The sequence below is a fragment of the Pleurodeles waltl genome, chromosome 12 (assembly GCF_031143425.1).
Source record: "Pleurodeles waltl isolate 20211129_DDA chromosome 12, aPleWal1.hap1.20221129, whole genome shotgun sequence".
Classification (NCBI taxonomy): Eukaryota; Metazoa; Chordata; class Amphibia; order Caudata; family Salamandridae; genus Pleurodeles; species Pleurodeles waltl.
Window position 1 is genome coordinate 132,235,965 of NC_090451.1, and position 19,621 is coordinate 132,255,585.

General features: G+C 51.3%; 1 protein-coding gene across 1 annotated transcript in view; it reads left to right on the top strand.

Moving 5' to 3' along the window:
• The window catches only part of CTC1 (CST telomere replication complex component 1), a 158,280-nt gene that overhangs the window by 79,119 nt on the left and 59,540 nt on the right, over positions 1-19,621 (top strand). Inside the window, exons 12-13 of the mRNA XM_069216790.1 lie at positions 7,651-7,765; positions 9,559-10,066. Of these exons, the coding sequence (XP_069072891.1) occupies positions 7,651-7,765; positions 9,559-10,066 (623 nt within the window). The remainder of the gene's footprint in view (positions 1-7,650; positions 7,766-9,558; positions 10,067-19,621) is intronic.

Sequence of the window (19,621 nt, forward strand, 5' to 3'; positions counted from 1 at the left end):
ACTGGAGGGCGCCGCTGCAGACCTCCGGGGAAGAGTCTTGGCAAATTTAGCCACCAGCTTCGGGTCCGTAAAGAAATGAGATTTGCCGCCATACTGCACTTTCACTTTCGCAGGATAGATAAGAGAAAACCTGGCATCCGTTTGACTAAGAGAGCGTTTAATCGGTAAGAAGGCCCTGCGCACAGCCTGCACACCAGTGGTGTAGTCCGGAAAAAAGCTCAGTTCAGTGTTCTTATATATCACCGGGCGGCGCTCTCTAGCCAGTCGTAGAACCGCATCCCTGTCGCGATAGTTCAGTAGCCTGATAATAATGGGGCGTGGAGGGGTCCCAGGAGGAGGCCGGGGCCCCAGTGACCTATGCGCCCTCTCCACAACTAACAAGCGAGACAGCTGACCAGGAAAAAGTTCAGAAAGCATACCTTCCACAAAATCCTCCATCCTGCCCATATCTGTAGATTCCGGGAGGCTTAATCAGTCTAATATTATTGCGGCACGAGCGAGTCTCTAAATCTTCCAACACTCTCTCCATATGTAGCATTTGTTCCCGCTCACCCTGCCGCAAGCCCTCCAGTCCAGAAGTATGCGCCTCCAGTTGATCAATATGGGAGTCATGATCATCCACTCGGGCCCTGATACGGTTCAACTGCTCAGTTAAATGGTCAAGCTTCCCATCAATTCCTGCCAGACTGCTCTTCAGATCCTGAAACATAGCTTTGACCGACACGTCCGGTGACCCCTCCTCCACCACCTTCTCCCCAGGCTGACGGGTAGTTGCTCCCCCTTCTTCCGACCCCCATCAAAGGGGATCTTCGCTTGTCACTGTTCCGCTTTCCCCATCGTGCAGCTGTCAACCCTCAGCCAGAATGCCTGCCTCCAGAACATCCAAAGAGCAGCCAACGTAGACTGGTCTCTCAGTCTGTGGCCTTCAAGCACTGCAGGTCACTCAATCAATCAATCAATCATAGTATTTATAAAGCGCGCTATGTACCCGTCAGGGTTTCGAGGCGCTGAGGGGGGGGGGGGGGGGGGAGTGCTGCTGATTTAGTGGTCGAAGAGCCAGGTCTTGAGAAGCCTTCTGAATGCTAGGAGGTCCTGGGTCTGGCGAAGAGATGTGGGGAGAGAGTTCCAGGTCTTGGCGGCGAAGAAGGAGAAGGATCTGCCGCCGGATGTCTTGCGCTGGATTCGGGGTACGATGGCGAGGGCGAGGTTGGCGGATCGGAGTTGACGTGTTGGAGTGTAGAAGTTAAGTCTGGTGTTGAGGTAGGAGGGTCCGGTGTTGTGAAGTGCCTTGTGAGCGTGGGTCAGGAGTTTAAAGGTGATCCTCTTGTCTACCGGGAGCCAGTGGAGTTCCTTTAGGTGAGGGGAGATGTGACTTCGGCGGGGTATGTTGAGGATCAGTCGGGCGGAGGCATTTTGGATACGTTGGAGTCGTTTGATGTCTTTGGTTGGGATGCCTGTGTAGAGTGCGTTGCCGTAGTCAAGTCTGCTGCTGACGAGGGCCTGGGTCACCGTCTTTCTGTTTCTGTTGGAATCCACTTGAAGATTCTGCAGAGCATTCGAAGGGTGTTGAAACAGGAGGAGGAGACGGCGCTGACCTGTTTGGACATGGTGAGGGCGGAGTCCAGGATGAAGCTGAGGTTTCTTGCGTGGCTGGCAGGGGTGGGCGGGGGTCCGAGGGCGGAGGGCCACCATGAGTCGTTCCAGGCCGAGGGAGTGCGTCCGAGGATGAGGACTTCCGTCTTGTCGGAGTTGAGTTTCAGGCGACTGTTGTTCATCCAATCGGCGATGGATTTTAGTCCCTCGTGGAGGTTTGTTTTGGCGGTGAGCGGGTCTTTGGTCAGGGAGAGGACGAGCTGGGTGTTGTCGGCGTAGGAGATGATGCTGAGATGATGTTGGCGGGCCAGTTGAGCGAGGGGGGCCATGTAGACGTTGAACAACGTAGGGCTGAGGGAGGATCCTTGGGGGACGCCGCAGATGAGGTTGGTGGCTTTGGAGCGGAAAGGGGAGAGACGGACTCTCTGCGTTCTGTCGGAGAGGAAGGCTGAGATCCAGTGGAGGGCTTTATCTTGGATGCCGGCTTCCTGGAGGCGGGTCAGTAGGGTGCGGTGGCAGACGGTGTCAAAGGCGGCTGATAGGTCGAGGAGGATGAGGGCTGAGGTTTCGCCGTTGTCCATTTGATGTCTGATGTCATCTGTGGCGGCGAGGAGGGCAGTGTCAGTGCTGTGGTTTCGTCTGAATCCGGATTGTGAGGGGTCCAGGATGGAATTGTCTTCGAGGAAGTGGGTGAGCTGAGTGTTGACGATCTTCTCGATGACTTTTGCTGGAAAAGGGAGGAGAGAGATCGGACGGAAGTTTTTGAGGTCGTTGGGGTCAGCCTTGGGTTTTTTGAGGAGGGGTTGGATTTCTGCGTGTTTCCAGCTGTCCGGGAAGGTGGCAGAAGTGAAGGAGAGGTTGATGATCTTGCGGAGTTCGGGGCGATGGTGGCGTTGGCTGAGTTGAAAACATGATGGGGGCAGGGGTCCGTGGGGGAGCCTGAGTGGATGGTGTTCATGGTTGTTATGGTTTCTGCCTCGTCCACGTGGGTCCAGGCGGTGAGGCGGCAGTCGCGGGAGGAGACGTCGGGGGTGGGGTCTGGCGGTGGACCGGTGTTGAAGCTGTCGTGGATGGTAGCGATTTTCTGGTGGAAGAAGGTGGAGAGGTCGTCGCAGAGTTTCTGGGAGGGCGGGATGTCGTTGGAGTTGGCTTTTGGATTGGAGAGTTCCTTCACGATGCCGAAGAGTTCTTTGCAGTCATGGGCGTTGTTGTTGATGCGTTCGGTGAAGTGGGCGCGCTTGGCGGTGCGGATCTGTTGGTGGTGTTCGCGGTTGGCGTTTTTGAGGACGGCGAGGTTGTCGGGTGTGCGTTCTTGGATCCATTTCTTTTTGAGCTTCTGGCAGATGCTTTTGGAGGTGGTGAGATCGTCTGTGAACCAGGCTGGTTTTTTCTTTCCTTGGATGGCGGTGGGTTTCTTGAGAGGGGCAAGGGTGTTGGCGCAGTCGAGGATCCATTGATGGAGGTTGATGGCGGCTGTGCTCGGGTCGATTGCGTCGGGTGGAAGGTTGTTGATGAGGGTGCTGGTCAGTTGGTCTTGGGTGACTTTGCCCCAGCGGCGGTGGGGAGGTAGCTGGATGCGGTGTTGCTCTGTGGTTTTCTTATAGGTGAAATGGACGCAGTGATGGTCGGTCCAGTGGAGTTCGGAGGTGTGGCTGAAGGAAATGTGGTTGCTTGAGGTGAAGAGGGGGTCAAGGGTGTGTCCGGCGATGTGGGTAGGCATGTTGACTAGCTGGCGGAGACCGAGGTTGAGGAGGTTGGAGGTCAGTGACGCGGTGTTGACGTCGTTGGCATTTTCCAGATGGTAGTTCAGATCACCAGCCAGGCTCCCCCAGCGCCAGTACCTCTCCGCTCCAGTCACCAGCCTCTGTCCAGCTCCAGGTCGGGTCCCCCACTCCAACTGCAAGGAAGCCGGACCCGGCAAGGCGCACACCGCCCGCAGCTCCGCGCCCAGCGTAGGCAGACCACCTCATCCTGCTCCCATCTGTCCGTCCGACCCCGGCCCGCTCTAGCTGGCACAATCCTCCACGGCAGGTCTGCTGCCTTCCCTCCTCACTAGGGCTCTGGTTACAGTCTCCAATCCGGCCAGCAGCCCACAGCGTAGGCCAGCCAGCCCCACAGGCCCAGGGACCGCAGCAGCCACACCAGGAAGCCGCGGTGCTCCCTGTGCCCCCCAGCCAGCCGGCGCCACCACAGGGCCACCGGACCCAACGTCCTCCAAAGGGTCCAGCCCTGTGGGGCCGCACAGCCCGCCGAGTCACAGAGTCCAGCCCGCCAGAGGCTCAGCACAGAAGCCGCGGGAGTCGCGGGGGAGCCACGGTCCGACCGCCGATCCGGCCCTCCGCAGAATCTCTCCTCCAGCAGGCGGACCAGAAAGGCAGCCGCTCTCCTCGCGGCCCCCAGCCAGCCAGACCCCACAATACTAGGGCTCCAACAAACTTCAAAAAGCCAGGCCCGTGGTGCTGCACTACCGCTGATCCGCACGCCGCCCAGCTCTGCCCCGGGGGCAACAGGCCACAGAAGTGGCGGGGGGACCGTGGCCCGACCTGACCGCCGATCGGGCCCCCCCGCAGAGCTCCCACCGCCCAGCAAGCGGCAGTGCCGCAACGGCAGCGACGCTCTCCACTCTCGGCAGTCCAACCCGGCTCGATGGACCACAACGTCACTCCCGCGGCCACTCAACCAACGCGGCCCAGGCCCTCCGTCGTTGTCGCCACCTGTGTCCGCCCACAGTAACGGCACCCAGGTTTCCACACCAGCGGTCAAAGCACCCCCGCTGCCATAGTGCCGCCCAGCCAGAAAACCAGGAGAAAGCCCGTCCTGACAGGATAAATGTATAGAAGAGGCCCTAAGCCCCAGCAGAGCCTCACGAAGTGCCGGCCATCTTGCTGGCAGGCTAGCTCCGCCCCCAAAAGCAGTGGTTATTTCATAGAAAAACTCAAGGGGAATCTGGACTAAAAAGCTCACTGGGACCGTCCTCCTTGTATTCCAGCCCAATATGGTCCGTGCCACAGACGGGGATTTTAAGTTAATGATAACACAGTCCCCTTGGATAGTAGTAGGGCCCGGACCTATCCATCCAATCCTCCTGGCAAACAGGATTTCGATTGAAAGAGATAAGGGAAAACCCCTGTGCTGAACTAGCCAATCCAGAACCTTGTTATGCAGATCACCATATGTCTCAACACAATGCTTACCTAAGAGGGATGCCTCACTCAGGCCCACTACATAGGGACACACAGCATGGGGAAGATCTAAAATGATCTGGTTAAGGGACAAATCTGAATTGACTGCGTTATCCTGAGTCTCCGCCTTAAGATTGTTCACTGGAATGCTCCCAGGTACTTGAGTGGACATAAACAAAAGGAGGGGCAAAGGATGAGCAGAGTGGGCTGCAGCACTTGAGGAAGAGGGTACACCAGCCAACATTGCTGGCTGCTTAGTGGAGGGGTTTTGCTGATGAGCTGAGACAATACCACTGGGCAGAATTTTATTAGAGGAGAAATGCAGGGGCGATGCTTATTAGGCCAAAGAGGTCAAGAGCTGCGTTTCAAAAGTACCCAAAAGTGCAGTAATATGGGAGAGCTCAGTATGCAACAATGCCTTAATTTTAGCAAGATAAATATCAAAGGATAGCTCTTTCTGGCCAGGATCATATAAAAGTATGGGCAACACATTGCCTGAGGATCAGCTGACTGTGCTAACTGTGCTACAGAGTCCCTTTGTGTCATCACTGATGTGTTACCTAACTGAAGATCTGTTTGAGTGGCTGCATCAGAAATACCACACCATTGGGCCTTAGGTTTTTCACACTTTACAGGTGCCTGGTTTTCTCCGAGGTGAGTTGGCAGCCTTTGCTACTTGCACACGGGAGGTGTTAGAAAAAAGGCCCGGGGGGCTAGGCACAGGGGTCAGGGGTCATTATCCGTAGGCACAGAGCTGTTGCAGGAATTTAAGGACAATCCCTCTCTGGGAGAGCAATTTCTGTGCTTATAGCCCCCACTGTCCTCTCCAACTTCCGATCTATCAAGGTGCACTTTAAAGGGGGAGCAGGGGTAAGTAGAGCACCAGCTGCTTTCCTTTTATCATGGTAGAGTATGAAACACAGTGACAGTGGGAAAGCAGTGCCAACATACCTGAAAGCCCCAAATATTAGATGTAGGTGAACAGTGACATGATAGTATGCAAAACTGTACAATGTCAGCAAAATGAAAGATGTCTCCTTATAGTGTCTCTTTTTAAGTTATTGAGCCGAGATGCCAGTACAATATAAAACTGCCAAGTTCAGGCATCCTGCGTTGTGATAGATACCCACTCCAGAAGTTACGTGAGAGAATCTGACCCTCCACAGCAGGTTAACTTTGGAGACAGCAAGAATTGAAAGGGGGCTGGCAAACCAACACAATTAACCCTCCAGTTAAAGATGAAGCAGAGGCAGGCTGGGATGTAAACAAATAAGCCACTGCCATTTGAAAAAGCCAAAAATGTGCATATAAAAAGTCCCTTAGCGAAGGGCAAGGAACTCCACATGGCCACTGGACCAGAGTCCAAGGCTGTTGCTGCGTAAAGGCAAATGCCGCCCCCGCTGAGCTGTAATAAAACTGGGAGAATAAAACATAGTAACTGGTATAATGAAAGGCAACCAGAAGATCCAGGAAGCGCCTCGCCATAGGGCAATGGGGGTGGCTCTGCCATTCCTCTGACGAGCGCAGAACGGGTCCGCTTTTGGCCCATGCTTCGCCAAGGCATGGCCCGTGCTTCCGGAGTGCCCAACGTGCTTTAAGCATTGGGGGTAATCGTACTCCTCCCCCTACAAGGAACAAGCACCTCCTGGCGAGGGAAGCAAAGCGCCCTGGGACATGGAGTCCCTTCAAAGATAATTTAAATATCCTTTTAGTTTTGACACCTGAGGTGTGCCTTCTGTACTTGTTTTCAATTACTCTGCTCCATCTTTATGGCAGTTCTTTCAGCAGCAGTATTAAAGACTTTTGTGCTCACAAGGACCTTTCTAGATGTCTCAGAATTTACTGACCCTTTCTCCTTGCTCTTTGTAGCCACTGATCATTCATGCCACCATCTCTTTGCTCTCACTTGTGTATTTAGGCTGCTTTTGGTCTTGGGGCTGGTTATCTCTTCTTGGGCCAGATGTATCAAAGCTTTTTGCATTCGCAAACAGTGCAAATGCCCGCTTGCGAATGCAAAAAGCCATTTCAGAATGTATCAAAGGCATTCTGAATGCAATTTTAAGGAATCGCTAAAATAGCGATTCCTTAAAATTGCGACCCTGTTTAGAGAGTCGCAAATTGCGACTCTCTAAACAAGAAATCACAAATAAGGAATCCTTATTTGCGATTTCTAAAGCACATGTAACAAGCAATTCCTTAATGCAAATTGAGCATTAAGGAATCGCTATTTACCACCAAGTTGAACTTGGTGGTAACCATGTGCAAATTTTAAAAATGCATTTAGAATGCATTTTTAAAATGTATATGTAAAGCACACATGCCCTTTTGGCATGTGTGCACCTTACATGTTGTAAAAAAATATTTTGGGGTGCAGTAGAGGGGGCCAAAGGCACCCAGCACCCTGGTCTTTGCGTTTCCAAAAATTGCGAATTTCAGTTAGGAATTCGCAATTTTGGAAATGCAAAAAATTCGCAAATATGGGCCTACAGCCCATAGGTGCGAATGGGGGCTGGTATCGCAATTTGCGATTCGGTAATATCATTTGCGATTTTTAAGAAATCGCTATTACCGAATCGCAAATGTGATGCATTGCATTTTGCGAATCAGAAATAGCAATTTCTTAGAAATCGCTAATTCCGATTCGCAAAAGGCCTTTTTCATACATCTGGCCCCTTATGTCTTGTTACGGTCGGTGTCTTCAGGAAAAATGGAGCTGTTGATGACGGTCCATGAGTCATTCTGCTTTTATTCATCCTCACTTGTAGATAAAAAACAATATCCCCACATACACCACTTTTCGTTCTCAACGACAACCAAATAAGTGTACCTGTTTTTGGTTATCTCTATACTTATATTAGTCACATCTCTTCCATAGGCTACATATTGCAGGTGGAGGAGTATCAATTGGTGGTGGAACGACTCGTGCAGAGCAACTTTCCATCTTGGGAGCAGCTGCCGAACAAAGAATACATTAAGGAGACAAACTGTAGGTGAGTCATTGTAATACAAGTGAATGAGGGGAAAAAAAGCAGGTAAATCCTCAGAACACTTACTGCGTCCCTGAGACATGAGACCGGTTGCCCCACCAAAAAGGTGACTATGTAATACAGAAGATAAAAAAGTGATTCTTCTTGGAGAATAGAAGCAGGTTCCTGAGAATTGGAAAGAAACATCAGGGACAGAGAGAGGAGCTCTGGGTATTGGGAAGGGAGCACTAATATTCGATTGAGAGCAGGGGCGGTTGGAAGCGGATCTCAGCGTTTTGAAACAGACATGCTGAGGACTGGTGGAAGGGGGTTCAGCCACGGGCAAGGTAACATCTGAGAGTGGTACAGTCCAGGGACTGCAGGTGAAACTATGGAGACTAGAAAGGGGGCTTTGGAGACTGGAAAGGACGCTTTGGAGACTGGAAAAGACGCTTTAGAGACTTTAAACTGAGCAACAGGGATGGAAAAGAGAGATCTTGGGCCTAGAGGTGGAAGCTTTGGGTTCTAGAACTGATCACCAACGACTGCAAAGAAAGCACTGAAAGGGAGCACTGGGGACTTATGGAGGAGCTCACAATTCTTGGAACCAGGGGCTATGAGTTTTCTGAATACTGAGAAAAAATCTTACTTATTTCCAAGAGGGAAGAGGCTAGAAATGGAACACTGATGTCTGGAAATGAAAGACTGAATGTATCTAAGGAATGAGGAATCAAGTGGAGAGGCGGGGAATCTGGGGTGAATGTTTTGGGAACTGTCAGTGACCTGGAAGCCTGCAATATGGGACTGAAACATTATTAATGAAGCTTCAGAAGCACGATCCGAAATAGAAGCATTGGAGGATTGGAATGAGACCCAGCATCCATTGGGGGGAGGACCAGGATATAAGAGTGAAGCATTGTGTACGCGTGATGGAGGTATTGCTGATTGGCAGGGCGGACTGATGACCCTCAGGTGCTGGATGTAAACTTTGGACAATGCAAATGAGCCTGAGTGACGCATTCAGGGCACCTGGCAAGTTATGTATCATTTTTTCACTGTTCGATTTAATTTCTGCCCGGTCCCTTTCGACTTTTTCGAACAAAATCCACCAATAATGAAGTGATTTTCACATTCTTAAATTAAGCTGATTTTACAAATGTCTTTTATCAGATTTCCCACTAATCCTTTTCTTAAGCTGTGGTGTATCCTACAGTCTTTGCCCGATGGATTCTGAGCTGATTTTCTCAAACTGAAATTGCAGAAATTATGCATAGCAAATGTATTTTGCGCTGCAAAAGTTGTGGTTACAGTCTCTTCTGAATCGGCCCCTCTCTTTTTCCCCTGCCTGTCCTACTCTCTTTTTTTGATTGAATATCTGAAATAAAAGCAGTATGCATTGCTCATTGTGACTGAGGAACCCCCTTGTTGTACATCCAAGACAGCGGTATTCTGGCATCTAGAAAGTGGAAGTACAGATATTATGTGGTTGTGAGTGATGGGAGATGTAGGGTTCAGAGCGCATGATGATGAGGATGCAGTTCAGTTTGCCTTTGTCAGGGTTAGCTTGGATCTTTTGGAGGTGGTGGATGGCAAGGTTTAGTCTGTTAGAGGTTCACTGGTATTGGGAACACGTAAGGGACTAGTGGAATAAAGAGTGCAGATGAAATGTACTTTATGTCCCTGCGCTGGTAGGTCACACACCCAGGATGTTACTGCCAGCAGGCTTTCTTTTCACATGTTGCATTAGTAGATGTACCATTAAACAGGGAACTAACAATATCCATTCTTTTTTCTGTCTTTTATCATCCTGGGCATAGAGTATACATCCAGTTTTTCATTGATGATGCTCAGACTTTGGATGAACCTTCACCTTTATCTCAGACAGAACCAGCAGACCCCATCCCAATTGAGTCAGGAGATACATTGAATCCTACTCGAGAAGTTCAAAGAGTAGACCAGGACACTGACTGTAGAATGGGTCCTCCTCCGGCGAAGGCTGCAAGAATACAGCAGGCTGACATGGGTGAAATCACCAAATCCATCATCCCAGGCCAAATGAGTGGTCAGCAATGTGTGACTCGTTTGTTCATTGTGCTGCATAAGGAAGGTCTACTACTCAGGAACTGTCGGCTCTCCCACCAAAGCAATGTTGCGCACATCCAAAAGCAAAGCGGCAGCAGCAAGGCTGAGCTACAGCTGAGCTTCTATGCCGTTTCAGCCTGGATTGGAAAACCATGCCGGTGGTCTCACCTGGACAGTGTAAAAGGGATACCTGAAATAGAAGCAGCAGAACAAGAATGGGATGACAATACACCATTCCAGAAGGTAAATCTGACTTATTTCTATGCAATCTGCATAGGTTTCTAGATGGCCCAATATAATGTGGATTCATGTGTTTGTGAATCTGAATATATGCCTTACAGTTTTATTGCATACTAAATAATGATAAGGCCGCAAATGAAAAATCTAGCAAAGGTCCATTAAATGGGATGCATATTGAAACTTGTTTTCTCTTTTGGCTGGCTGGATGTAATGGAAATGCATGCAGAAACAATAACATTGTGGCTGCCTCGAGTGTTAGGAGAGTGTTAGTAGAGATTGCTTCTTCAACATGCTTTGTGTTTTCCATGTATTATCACCACACTGATCTTACAATACAAAATCATACAGGTGTGAATTTTCTCCATCACAGGATCTTTAATTGCTTTAATTTTTTTTATTTTTTATTTTTTTATCCTTTCGTTAGGCTGGGAATCCTTGATAAATTGTTAAAGACCTTGCCCTGCAGACTAAACACAGAGTGGGCCCAGAACCTGCGTGACTGCTGTTAAGTCTAAGCTGTCCCAGGAGATCTTTTACTACAAGTGCAAACACAAATTACAAGCTTCGTTTAGAAAATCAGAAGATGGGGGTTGTTCGGATCTGAGCAAAAAGGGGTTCTTCCATTGCTGGAGATCAGATTAGCGCTTTCTGGGGCCCAAATATTTATCTTGTATGAAATAATCTATTGCGTTCCCACATAAACTCTGAATAGCCCTTTCCAAACCCCTTGCATAAATCTGTGCTGTTTATGAGACCTACCTAGCCTCACTAAAGGTTACGTTTGATAACTGTGGAGAAATAGGATACTTGGAACCTGTTTTTTTTTTGCAAGGCATGGAAAATCGTAAATTTTGTTCTTTGAGCATGAAGTTGGATATCTACATTGTGCCCATCATACAAAGAGCTTCAATGCCATCACACACCATGGTTGGCATATGCACATGCGCACAGAGGATGTGTACCTGGGTCATTAGGGCAACAGAATTTATCTTGGTGTTGGCTCAATTAAGTGTAGCCAACATAGTTGCCATGGTGAAGAGCATGAGCATCATCACTAGTTATATAAATTGACTCTTTCCCTGGTCCAGTATATAGCCCTGGCTGCAGTAAGAAGTCAGAGAGACTTCTGGGTTTCTTTAGGTGGCATCAGCATAGGATGCCCTAGCTCCAGAACAATTGCGTGTTGCTGCAATGGGAGCTGTGTGTGTACGGTGCCTCTCAGTTCATACCCAGTCACTTTTGTTGTTTTTACTTCTTTTTGTTCGCCTGGGATGCAGATTTCCCCTTTCGTTCGATACTTCATAAGAGATCTTCCTTTCCCGCTGGGTTCCCAGAAGATTGCAATCTGTAATATGCCTGTCTGTCTGTGGTTGGTAGTTGGATGGAGGGGTGGGAAGTAATACCTCCTTTTTGAGAGTGGTTTTGAGTAAAGAAGGCTGTCATGTTTATGTTTCACTGTTGGCCTTATACTGTGGTTAATGAGGTCAAGTGTGGATTTCCTTCATGACATACTTTTTACATAATTCTCCGTTGTTTTGGTTACGACCGAGTTGCACTTCTGCAGACATTTCCTGTGCTCGATGCCTAAACCCCAAAGACACACAGACTGAAACATTATTGAAAAGTAAATAGTCAGCTGAAACTTTACAGGCCACTGACTCTACCCAGCTCCACCTGTATTTACCAAACAAGCATTGAAAAAGCCAATAAGTCTTGCATGTAAGAGCAATTGGTTTTGGCAATGTTTTGTAGTCATGCTGCACAGCATTGTGGATGCTTTGCAGTTTGGCTAAAACTAATTTTAAAATGCATGCATCATAGTTCTTTTTTAGCTATGCTGCACACATCCATGCTGCTACATAGCTTGGCTACAAATCATAGCCAAGGTTGGCATTGCCTATGATGTACCGTATGAACTAAAAGCAATGGCAAAGCCAGTAGTCTTCAAGGCAAGAGCTATTGGCTTTGCCAATATTTGTTAGGCCTGTGCACCCCTTTCATTCTGAGCAAATCAGTTAACATTGAAATGTGTGAAAAAAAAAATATATATGACATTTGGTAAAAAAAAAATCCTATGGCATAAAGAAAGCAATTGCACCCATGTATTAGTGAAAATACATTTGGAAGCAGATAACGGCCCTCATTACAACCCTGGCAGTAAAGTCCGCTGACCGCCGTGCTGACGGCCGCCAACATAACATGTCCGCTGTGGAAATCCGCTATGGGTATTATGACCCACACTGAGAAATCCTCCACAATACAGACACAACACAAGTCCGCCACACCGAAGGTCAGTGATAAATTGGCGGTACCAAATCCCACACCGTCACACCAACAGGAATATGCCCGCACTATCATGACCCACAAATCAACGCGGCGGTCATTCAACCGCAGTAAAGCATTGGTGGTACACACTGCTGCGCTCAAAATACACACACACACTTACAAAACTACACCACATTGGACAATTCAAACTACACACACCTGACACACATACACACACACCACACCCACACACTCACAACACTATAAAACACACACCCACATTACCCACAACCCATTACAACGAAAAACTTTGAAGAAGCAGAAAGAGAGAAAAGCAAAGACCACACCAGCATCCAGAGGCACACAACACCATCACTCATACACCATCCACGCACAAAACACCACACACCCCAAAACATCACCCCACACATCACATCACACATCACCTCACACATCACTCACACCACATCATGTCACCTCAAAGACACCCCAGGTTTTCTGAGAAGGAGCTCAGGGTCATGGTGGAGGAAATCATCCGGGTAGAGCCACAGCTATTCGGATCACAGGTGCAGCAGACATTCATTGCTAGGAAGATGGAGCTATGGCGGAGAATTGTCAACAGGGTCAACGCAGTGGGACAGCATTCAAGAACACAGGATGACATCAGGAAGAGGTGGAATGACCTACGGGGAAGGTACGTTCCGTGGTATCCAGACACCAGGTAGTCGTACAGAGGACTGGCTGTGGACCCCCACCTCCTCCCCTACAACTAACAACATGGGAGGAGCAAGACTTAGCAATTATGCATCCTGAGGACCTCGCAGGAGTAGCAGGAGGACTGGACTCTGGTAAGGCAAATCTTTACTAATATATCCCCCACCCTACCTGCATGCCATCACAAACTCCTACCCCTACCCTCACACCCATCACTCCACCACCTCACATATACCCCACTATCACAATCCACCCATCCCAATACCAAGCCCTGCATGTTACCCCAATGCATGGACACCCATCACAGACCTGCATGGACACCCATCACCAAAGCATGTCCAAGAGAGAGACTCACCCAAGGCACACAATCACCACTCACACAAGGGCCAAGGCGATATTGCAAGCACAGTAATAGAGGGAAACACACCCATTGCACAAGATGGCACACACAGATAAAATAACAATGCATTTACACCCCAACAGGACCCCTACCCAACATCACCGGACAGGAGGTGCCAGCCATATCCAGTCCCCCCACAGAAGAGGCCCACAGTGATGACAGCAGCTCTGTACGCCTTGATCAAGATGACCAGCCTGGCCCATCAGGGACCTCTTGACAGTCGGTTCCCCTGCCACAGTCCCAAGCCACCACAGAACCTCCCCCTCAGGAAACACCACCACAGCACCCACCCAGCGGGCCCATGCCACTGTTCCCAGGACACGTCAACCAGCAGTGTGTCCACCACTACAGGGGCCCCAGGCCACCCCACTAACTCAAGCAAATCAGGGACCTGGGGTCATTGGCAGTGGGCACCCGGTTCAGGGGACAGAGGCAGATGACAACAGGGAAGCTAGGAGACTGCTGTGCAACAGGGGGAGGACAGGCCCAGTGAACCCACTCTCCACGAGGCACTCTCAAACATCATGGGAGCATACCACCATTCCCAGGAGACCATGGGCACGGTACTGGCCAAGTTTCAGGAGACCCAGCGGCTGAAGGAGGGACTGTACCTGGGGATCAGGGAGGACTTGAAGTCCATTAACACCACCCTGGTCGCCATTGCCGGGGGGCTGGCAGACAGGTCCAACACCATGAGGGAGACAGTGGCATACAACTGGGCCCCTGACACCAGCCCAACCGATAAACAGCCTTCCACATCCGCCGGCGCTAGTGGACAGGAGGCCCCACCACAGGACCAACAGGCCCCCAGCACCACACCCCATGCAGAAGGAGAACCACCCCGCAAACGGTCCCTACGATCCAGGCAGAAGCCAGAGAACATTGCCAAGACCCCGCCACAAAATAAGACTCTCCTGATTGTCACCCTTCTGTCCCACTCTGTTACCCTGTCCACCTTGAACTGCTATTGCTCCCCTTCCTATGCCCCCTTGGACAATGCACCTGTGCTACTAAGAGACTGGACTCTACTATGGACCTTCCTTCACCATCACCCCAGCCCCTTCCACATACCCCTATACACATTAGCCCATAAATAAATACCCTTGAATTACAAACCAATCTGGAGCCGTATGTTCTTTCACAAATGTATAATTACAACATAATCCACAAATATCAATGTAAATGTTAATTTGCTCATACCAATGTATGACAGTTGTTGGGCAGCAGTAAATATAACAGAAGGCAGAATGAGGTACCCAGATCTGTGAAATGGAAAGCCAAATTGAACTGTCAGTGTCCATAGACAGAGGTTAAGAGGCTGACTTATACAATGTCCTACAGTAGTCAGATATGAGATGAGCAGTGCCAGTCTCTTACCTGTGTGTCACTGGAAGTATTGCATGATGATGTTCGTTCGGTTGTCAATATCTTCTTCCTCTGCCTCCTCTCCCTCACTGTCCACAGGCTCCACAGCTGCCACAAGACCATCATCAGGCCCATCCTCCTGCAGAAAAGGCACCTGGCGTTGCAATGCCAGGTTGTGCAACATGCAGCATGCCACGATTATCTGGCACACCTTCTTCGGTGAGTACTATAGGGAGCCACCTGTTAGATGGAGGCACCGGAATCTAGCCTTCAGTAGGCCGAACGTCCTGTCAATAATGCGCCTAGTTCGCCCATGTGCCTCACTGTAGCATTCTTCTGCCCTTGTCCTAGCATTCCTCTCTGGGGTCAGTAGCCATGAGAGGCTGGGGTAACCAGAGTCACCTGCAAATGTCGAGGGATATCTGTTAGACACACACTAACCCTTAGGCACTACTCCATACGCAGACACCTATTCATACTGTGTGGGGACCTTGGGCTCACCTATTAGCCACACCCGGTGCCTCTGGAGTTGGCCCATCACATAAGGGATACTGGCCACTCTAGTTTGAAAGGAGCCACTTGCCAGGAAATGGAGCACTGACAGTCCTGCACTAGAGGGGGTATTCCTGTGGATTGGCGGATAGCTGACATCAGGTCTGGCTCCCATTGTGCACACAGTTCTTGGATTGTGGAACGATCAAGTCTGTAGGTGATAATGATGTGTCTGTCTTCCATTGTCGACAGGTCCACCAGGGGTCTGTACACCGGAGGATGACGCCATCTCATCATCTGCACCAGCGGATATGCCCTATGGAGAATGGTGAGCAGAGGGTCATGTACCACTTAGGTTGCACAAGTGTGTTTTAGGTAATGTGAGTAAATCCGTGTATGGCCTTGTTTGTCCGTATATCTGCCAAAATGTGCTGTGACAGTTAGGTGCCATGCCATGTGCCCCCCTGAAATGGCAGTTGCCTGACCTGTAAGGAGGGACAAGGGGAAATGAGGTAACTGCGCTGGCGTTGTGCAGCGTCGCGGTAGGCAGTCCAAGACCGCCGCGCAATTTAGCACTGGATATTATTGGGCCCTATGGGTTCCAGGAGCCAATGTCGATGTCCGCTGGCGGTGACGGTACGCACCGCCGCGGAAGTGACTGCCATTTTCTATCTGTTCACTCACTTGATACCTGACCTTCAACAGGAGAGGACCTACACTGCAAGTGCTGCTGTGACCTCAGTCTGGAAGCGACAATGGCTCATGTGTCTGGGGAAAGGGCCCCTGCCTTCACCGCAGAGGAGTTGGACAAACTGGTGGATGGGGTCCTCACCCAGTACACGCTACTCTACGGTCCTGCAGACAACAGGTGAGTACACTGTGAGCATGGTGCGTCGGCAATGCCTCTTTGGAGTGGTGTGGATGGAAGATACATGTGGGGGGGCTGAGGCCTGCATGTGAGAATGGTGAGTGTATGTGCGTCAGGGCATGGGTGGGAACTGGTGGGCAATGAGTATGACGGCCCGGACGGGAGAGTAATTTCCTTTCATCCTGTACCTTTCCTCTAGGTCAGCGCCCACCAGAAGAAGGGTATTTGGCGTGCCATCACCAAGGAAGTGCGGACCCTGGGGGTCTATCATAGATGGAGCACCCACTGCCGCAAGAGATGGGAGGACCTGCGCCGCTGGAGCAAGAAGACGGCGGAGGCCCAGCTGGGGCTGGCCTCCCAACGTGGAAGGGGTGCCCTTCGCACCATGACCCCCCCTGATGTTCTGGATCCTGGCGGTGGCATATCCGAAGCTGGATAGGCGCTTGAGGGCATCACAGCAGCCACAAGGGGTAAGTACAGTGGCATTCAGCTGACTCTGCACGCTTTACAAAGTATCTGGGTGGTGGATGTGGGCTGTGGGTTCCCCTAGGCCAGGGTGAACTCGGTAGGGTAGGTCCCTTGTTAGGCAGGCTCTGAGGCACTCCAACCCCAATAGTGTTAGTGGGCATGTACAACTAATCAGGCTCCTGTGGGTTCCAGGTGTGCAGCAAATGGTGTTAGGCGTAGTACCCCATGGGCAGGTGATTCTCCTACTAACTGCTAGTGCATAGCCTACTGCAAAGGGCTGCTCCCTGTGTGTTGTGTCCACCAACGGTAGTGGTGTTGCTGGCATTGACCATGTTTCTCCTCTGTCTTTCCCCCCCTTCTTGTTTTGTCACCCTGTCCTTGTGTGCATTAGCATCATCTGGCGGAGGAGCAGAGGCACCGGCGACAGAGGGAGCTGCATCTCACATGGCCCATGAGGGTGAATCTACGGAGCCTGAAGGCACCAGTGGGACGGAGGGCGAGGGGAGCTCCACGACAGGGACAGGAGGGGACACCAGCAACAGAGACTCCTCCTCTGATGGGAGCTCCCTTGCGGTGGCGGGCACCTCTGTGCCCACCGCAACAACAGGTACAGCCGCCACCCCCCCACCAGCACTGTCCTCCCAGCAGCCCCTCAGCGTGTTTCCTGTGCCCGCTCTCCCAGGAGGGTGGGCATCTCCTTCGCCCCAGGCACCTCAGGCCCTGCCCCAGTCAGCCCTGCTGCCCTCAGTGAGGAGGCTATTGACCTCCTGAGATCCCTCATTCTTGAGCAGTCAACCATTCTGAATGCCATCCAGGGTGTCGAGAGGCATTTGCAGCAAACAAATGCATACCTGGAGGGCATTCATTCTGGCGTGGCGGCCCAACAGAGAGCATTTCAGGCTCTGGCCTCAGCACTGATGGCAGCCATTGTCCCTGTGTCCAGACCCCCTCCAACATCCACTACCCAGACCCAATCCCCTCTACCTCGGCCTATCCCAAGCACACCATCAGACCAGCATACACACACATCAACACAAAAAAAAGTGGCTCAGGAAAACATATGCACCCCACAACCCACAGGCACTCACACAAGCACCATCCCAATGCAGACACACCAACATCCACTGTCTCCACTGTGTCCCCTTCCTCCACCTCCCTCCCAGTCTCGTCTCCACTCACACCTGCATGCACTACATCCTCAGCCACTTCCTCCATCACCAGCACGCCCATCACTACACACCGCTCACGTGCAATCATCACCCCCACTACCATTCACACATCCCCTGTGTCCTCTCCCAGTGTGTCTTTAAGCCCTCCTCCCAAAGTACACAAACGAAGGCACACACCCACTCAACAGCCATCCACCTCACAACAGCCTCCAACCCATGCACCTTCACCCAAACTCAGCAGACGTACACCTCCTACAAACACTACCTCTTCCTCCACTCCCAAACCCCCTCCATCTTCCCGTGTGTCAAAAAAACTTTCACTAGCTAACTTGAACCTCTTCCCTACACCTCACCCCGTCCCTCCCCTAGGGCCAGGATGTCTACATCCCAGCCCAGCACCTCAACCACCAAATCTGCATCCGCTGTGGTCCCTGCTACTCCAGTACAGTGTAAGGGGGCACCCGTCAGAGGTGCCAGTGTGCCACCGACAGAAAAGAAGGACCACCCTATTCCACCACCTGCAAACGTCAAAAAGGGGCCAGCTTCAAGCAGGGGACACCACCCACCCAGCAAGGCCTCACACAAACACCAAGTGGACAGTGCCAAGGTCCCTGCAGCGACTGTCAAGATAGGGAAGGACCACAAGCCAAAGGGCACATCACCTCTGAGCACGATGTCACCTGGTGAGGGGCTGGTGACCACCAAATCATCAGGGATGGCAGCCACATGCACCACATTCACCACCGCGGCTCCGACCGCCACCGCCACTGCCACAACGTCAGTCGGCAGCATCCTCCCCAAGGATCAGCCATCCGAGGCTGCCAGAGACGGTACAGTCACTTGCACCACGGCCAGCACTGGCAGCATCTCTGCCGCAGCCACCGCCGCCTGCACCACCATCAGCATCACCACGTGCCTAGCCGATGCCACTCTGTCGGACGTCAGCCCCATCCCCAGTGTGCAGCTGTCAGAGCCTGCAGGTGACGTCCTGGACCCTGGACACGCACTTGAGACACCACCTCCAGCACTGACACAAACCAGCAATTGGCAGCCTAAGTCGCCGCAGGATGGAGTGTGGGTCTGCATCCGTGGTGTATCATGCTACCTGTTCCAGGTACATCGCGTGGCTGAGATACCCAGGTGAGACAAAGTCAACTGCCACACCCCAGGTGCAGCATCATTGGGCACAAAGCCCCCTCCAGAACCAGTGGAGAAAAGCATCCACTAACCCAGTCCTTGGCAGGATGAAGCACTCTGTGCACAAACCCCCTCCAGAACCAGTGGAGAAAAGCATCCACTAACCCAGTCCTTAGCAGGAGGAAGCACTCTGGGCACAAAGCCTCCTCCAGAACCAGTGGAGAAAAGCATCCACTAACACAGTCCTTGGCAGGATGAAGCACTCTGGGCACAGAGCCCCCTCCAGAACCAGTGAAGAAAAGCATCTGCTAACACAGTCCTTGGCAGGATGAAGCAGTCTGGGCACAAAGCTCCCTCCAAATCCAGTGGAGAAGCCATCCACTTGGAGACTGTGGCCTTGCACTCCCCAGGACCAAGCAGTGGGCAACCCACCCACTTGAGAGACTGTGGCTTTGCACTCCCCAGGACCAAGCAGTGGGCAAATCACCCACTTGAGAGATTTGAGAGGCTGTGGCTTTGCACTCCCCAGGCCCAAGCAGTGGGCATGGAGCCCCGTCGAGGAGCAGTGGCGTATTACCATCATCTGGCTGAGGTGCCCCCCCTCTCCTTCCCCCTGAGGTGCCTGATTTTATTTGACCTGATGCCCCTGCAGTGTTCTCTCGGTCTTGAAGCAGGTGTCA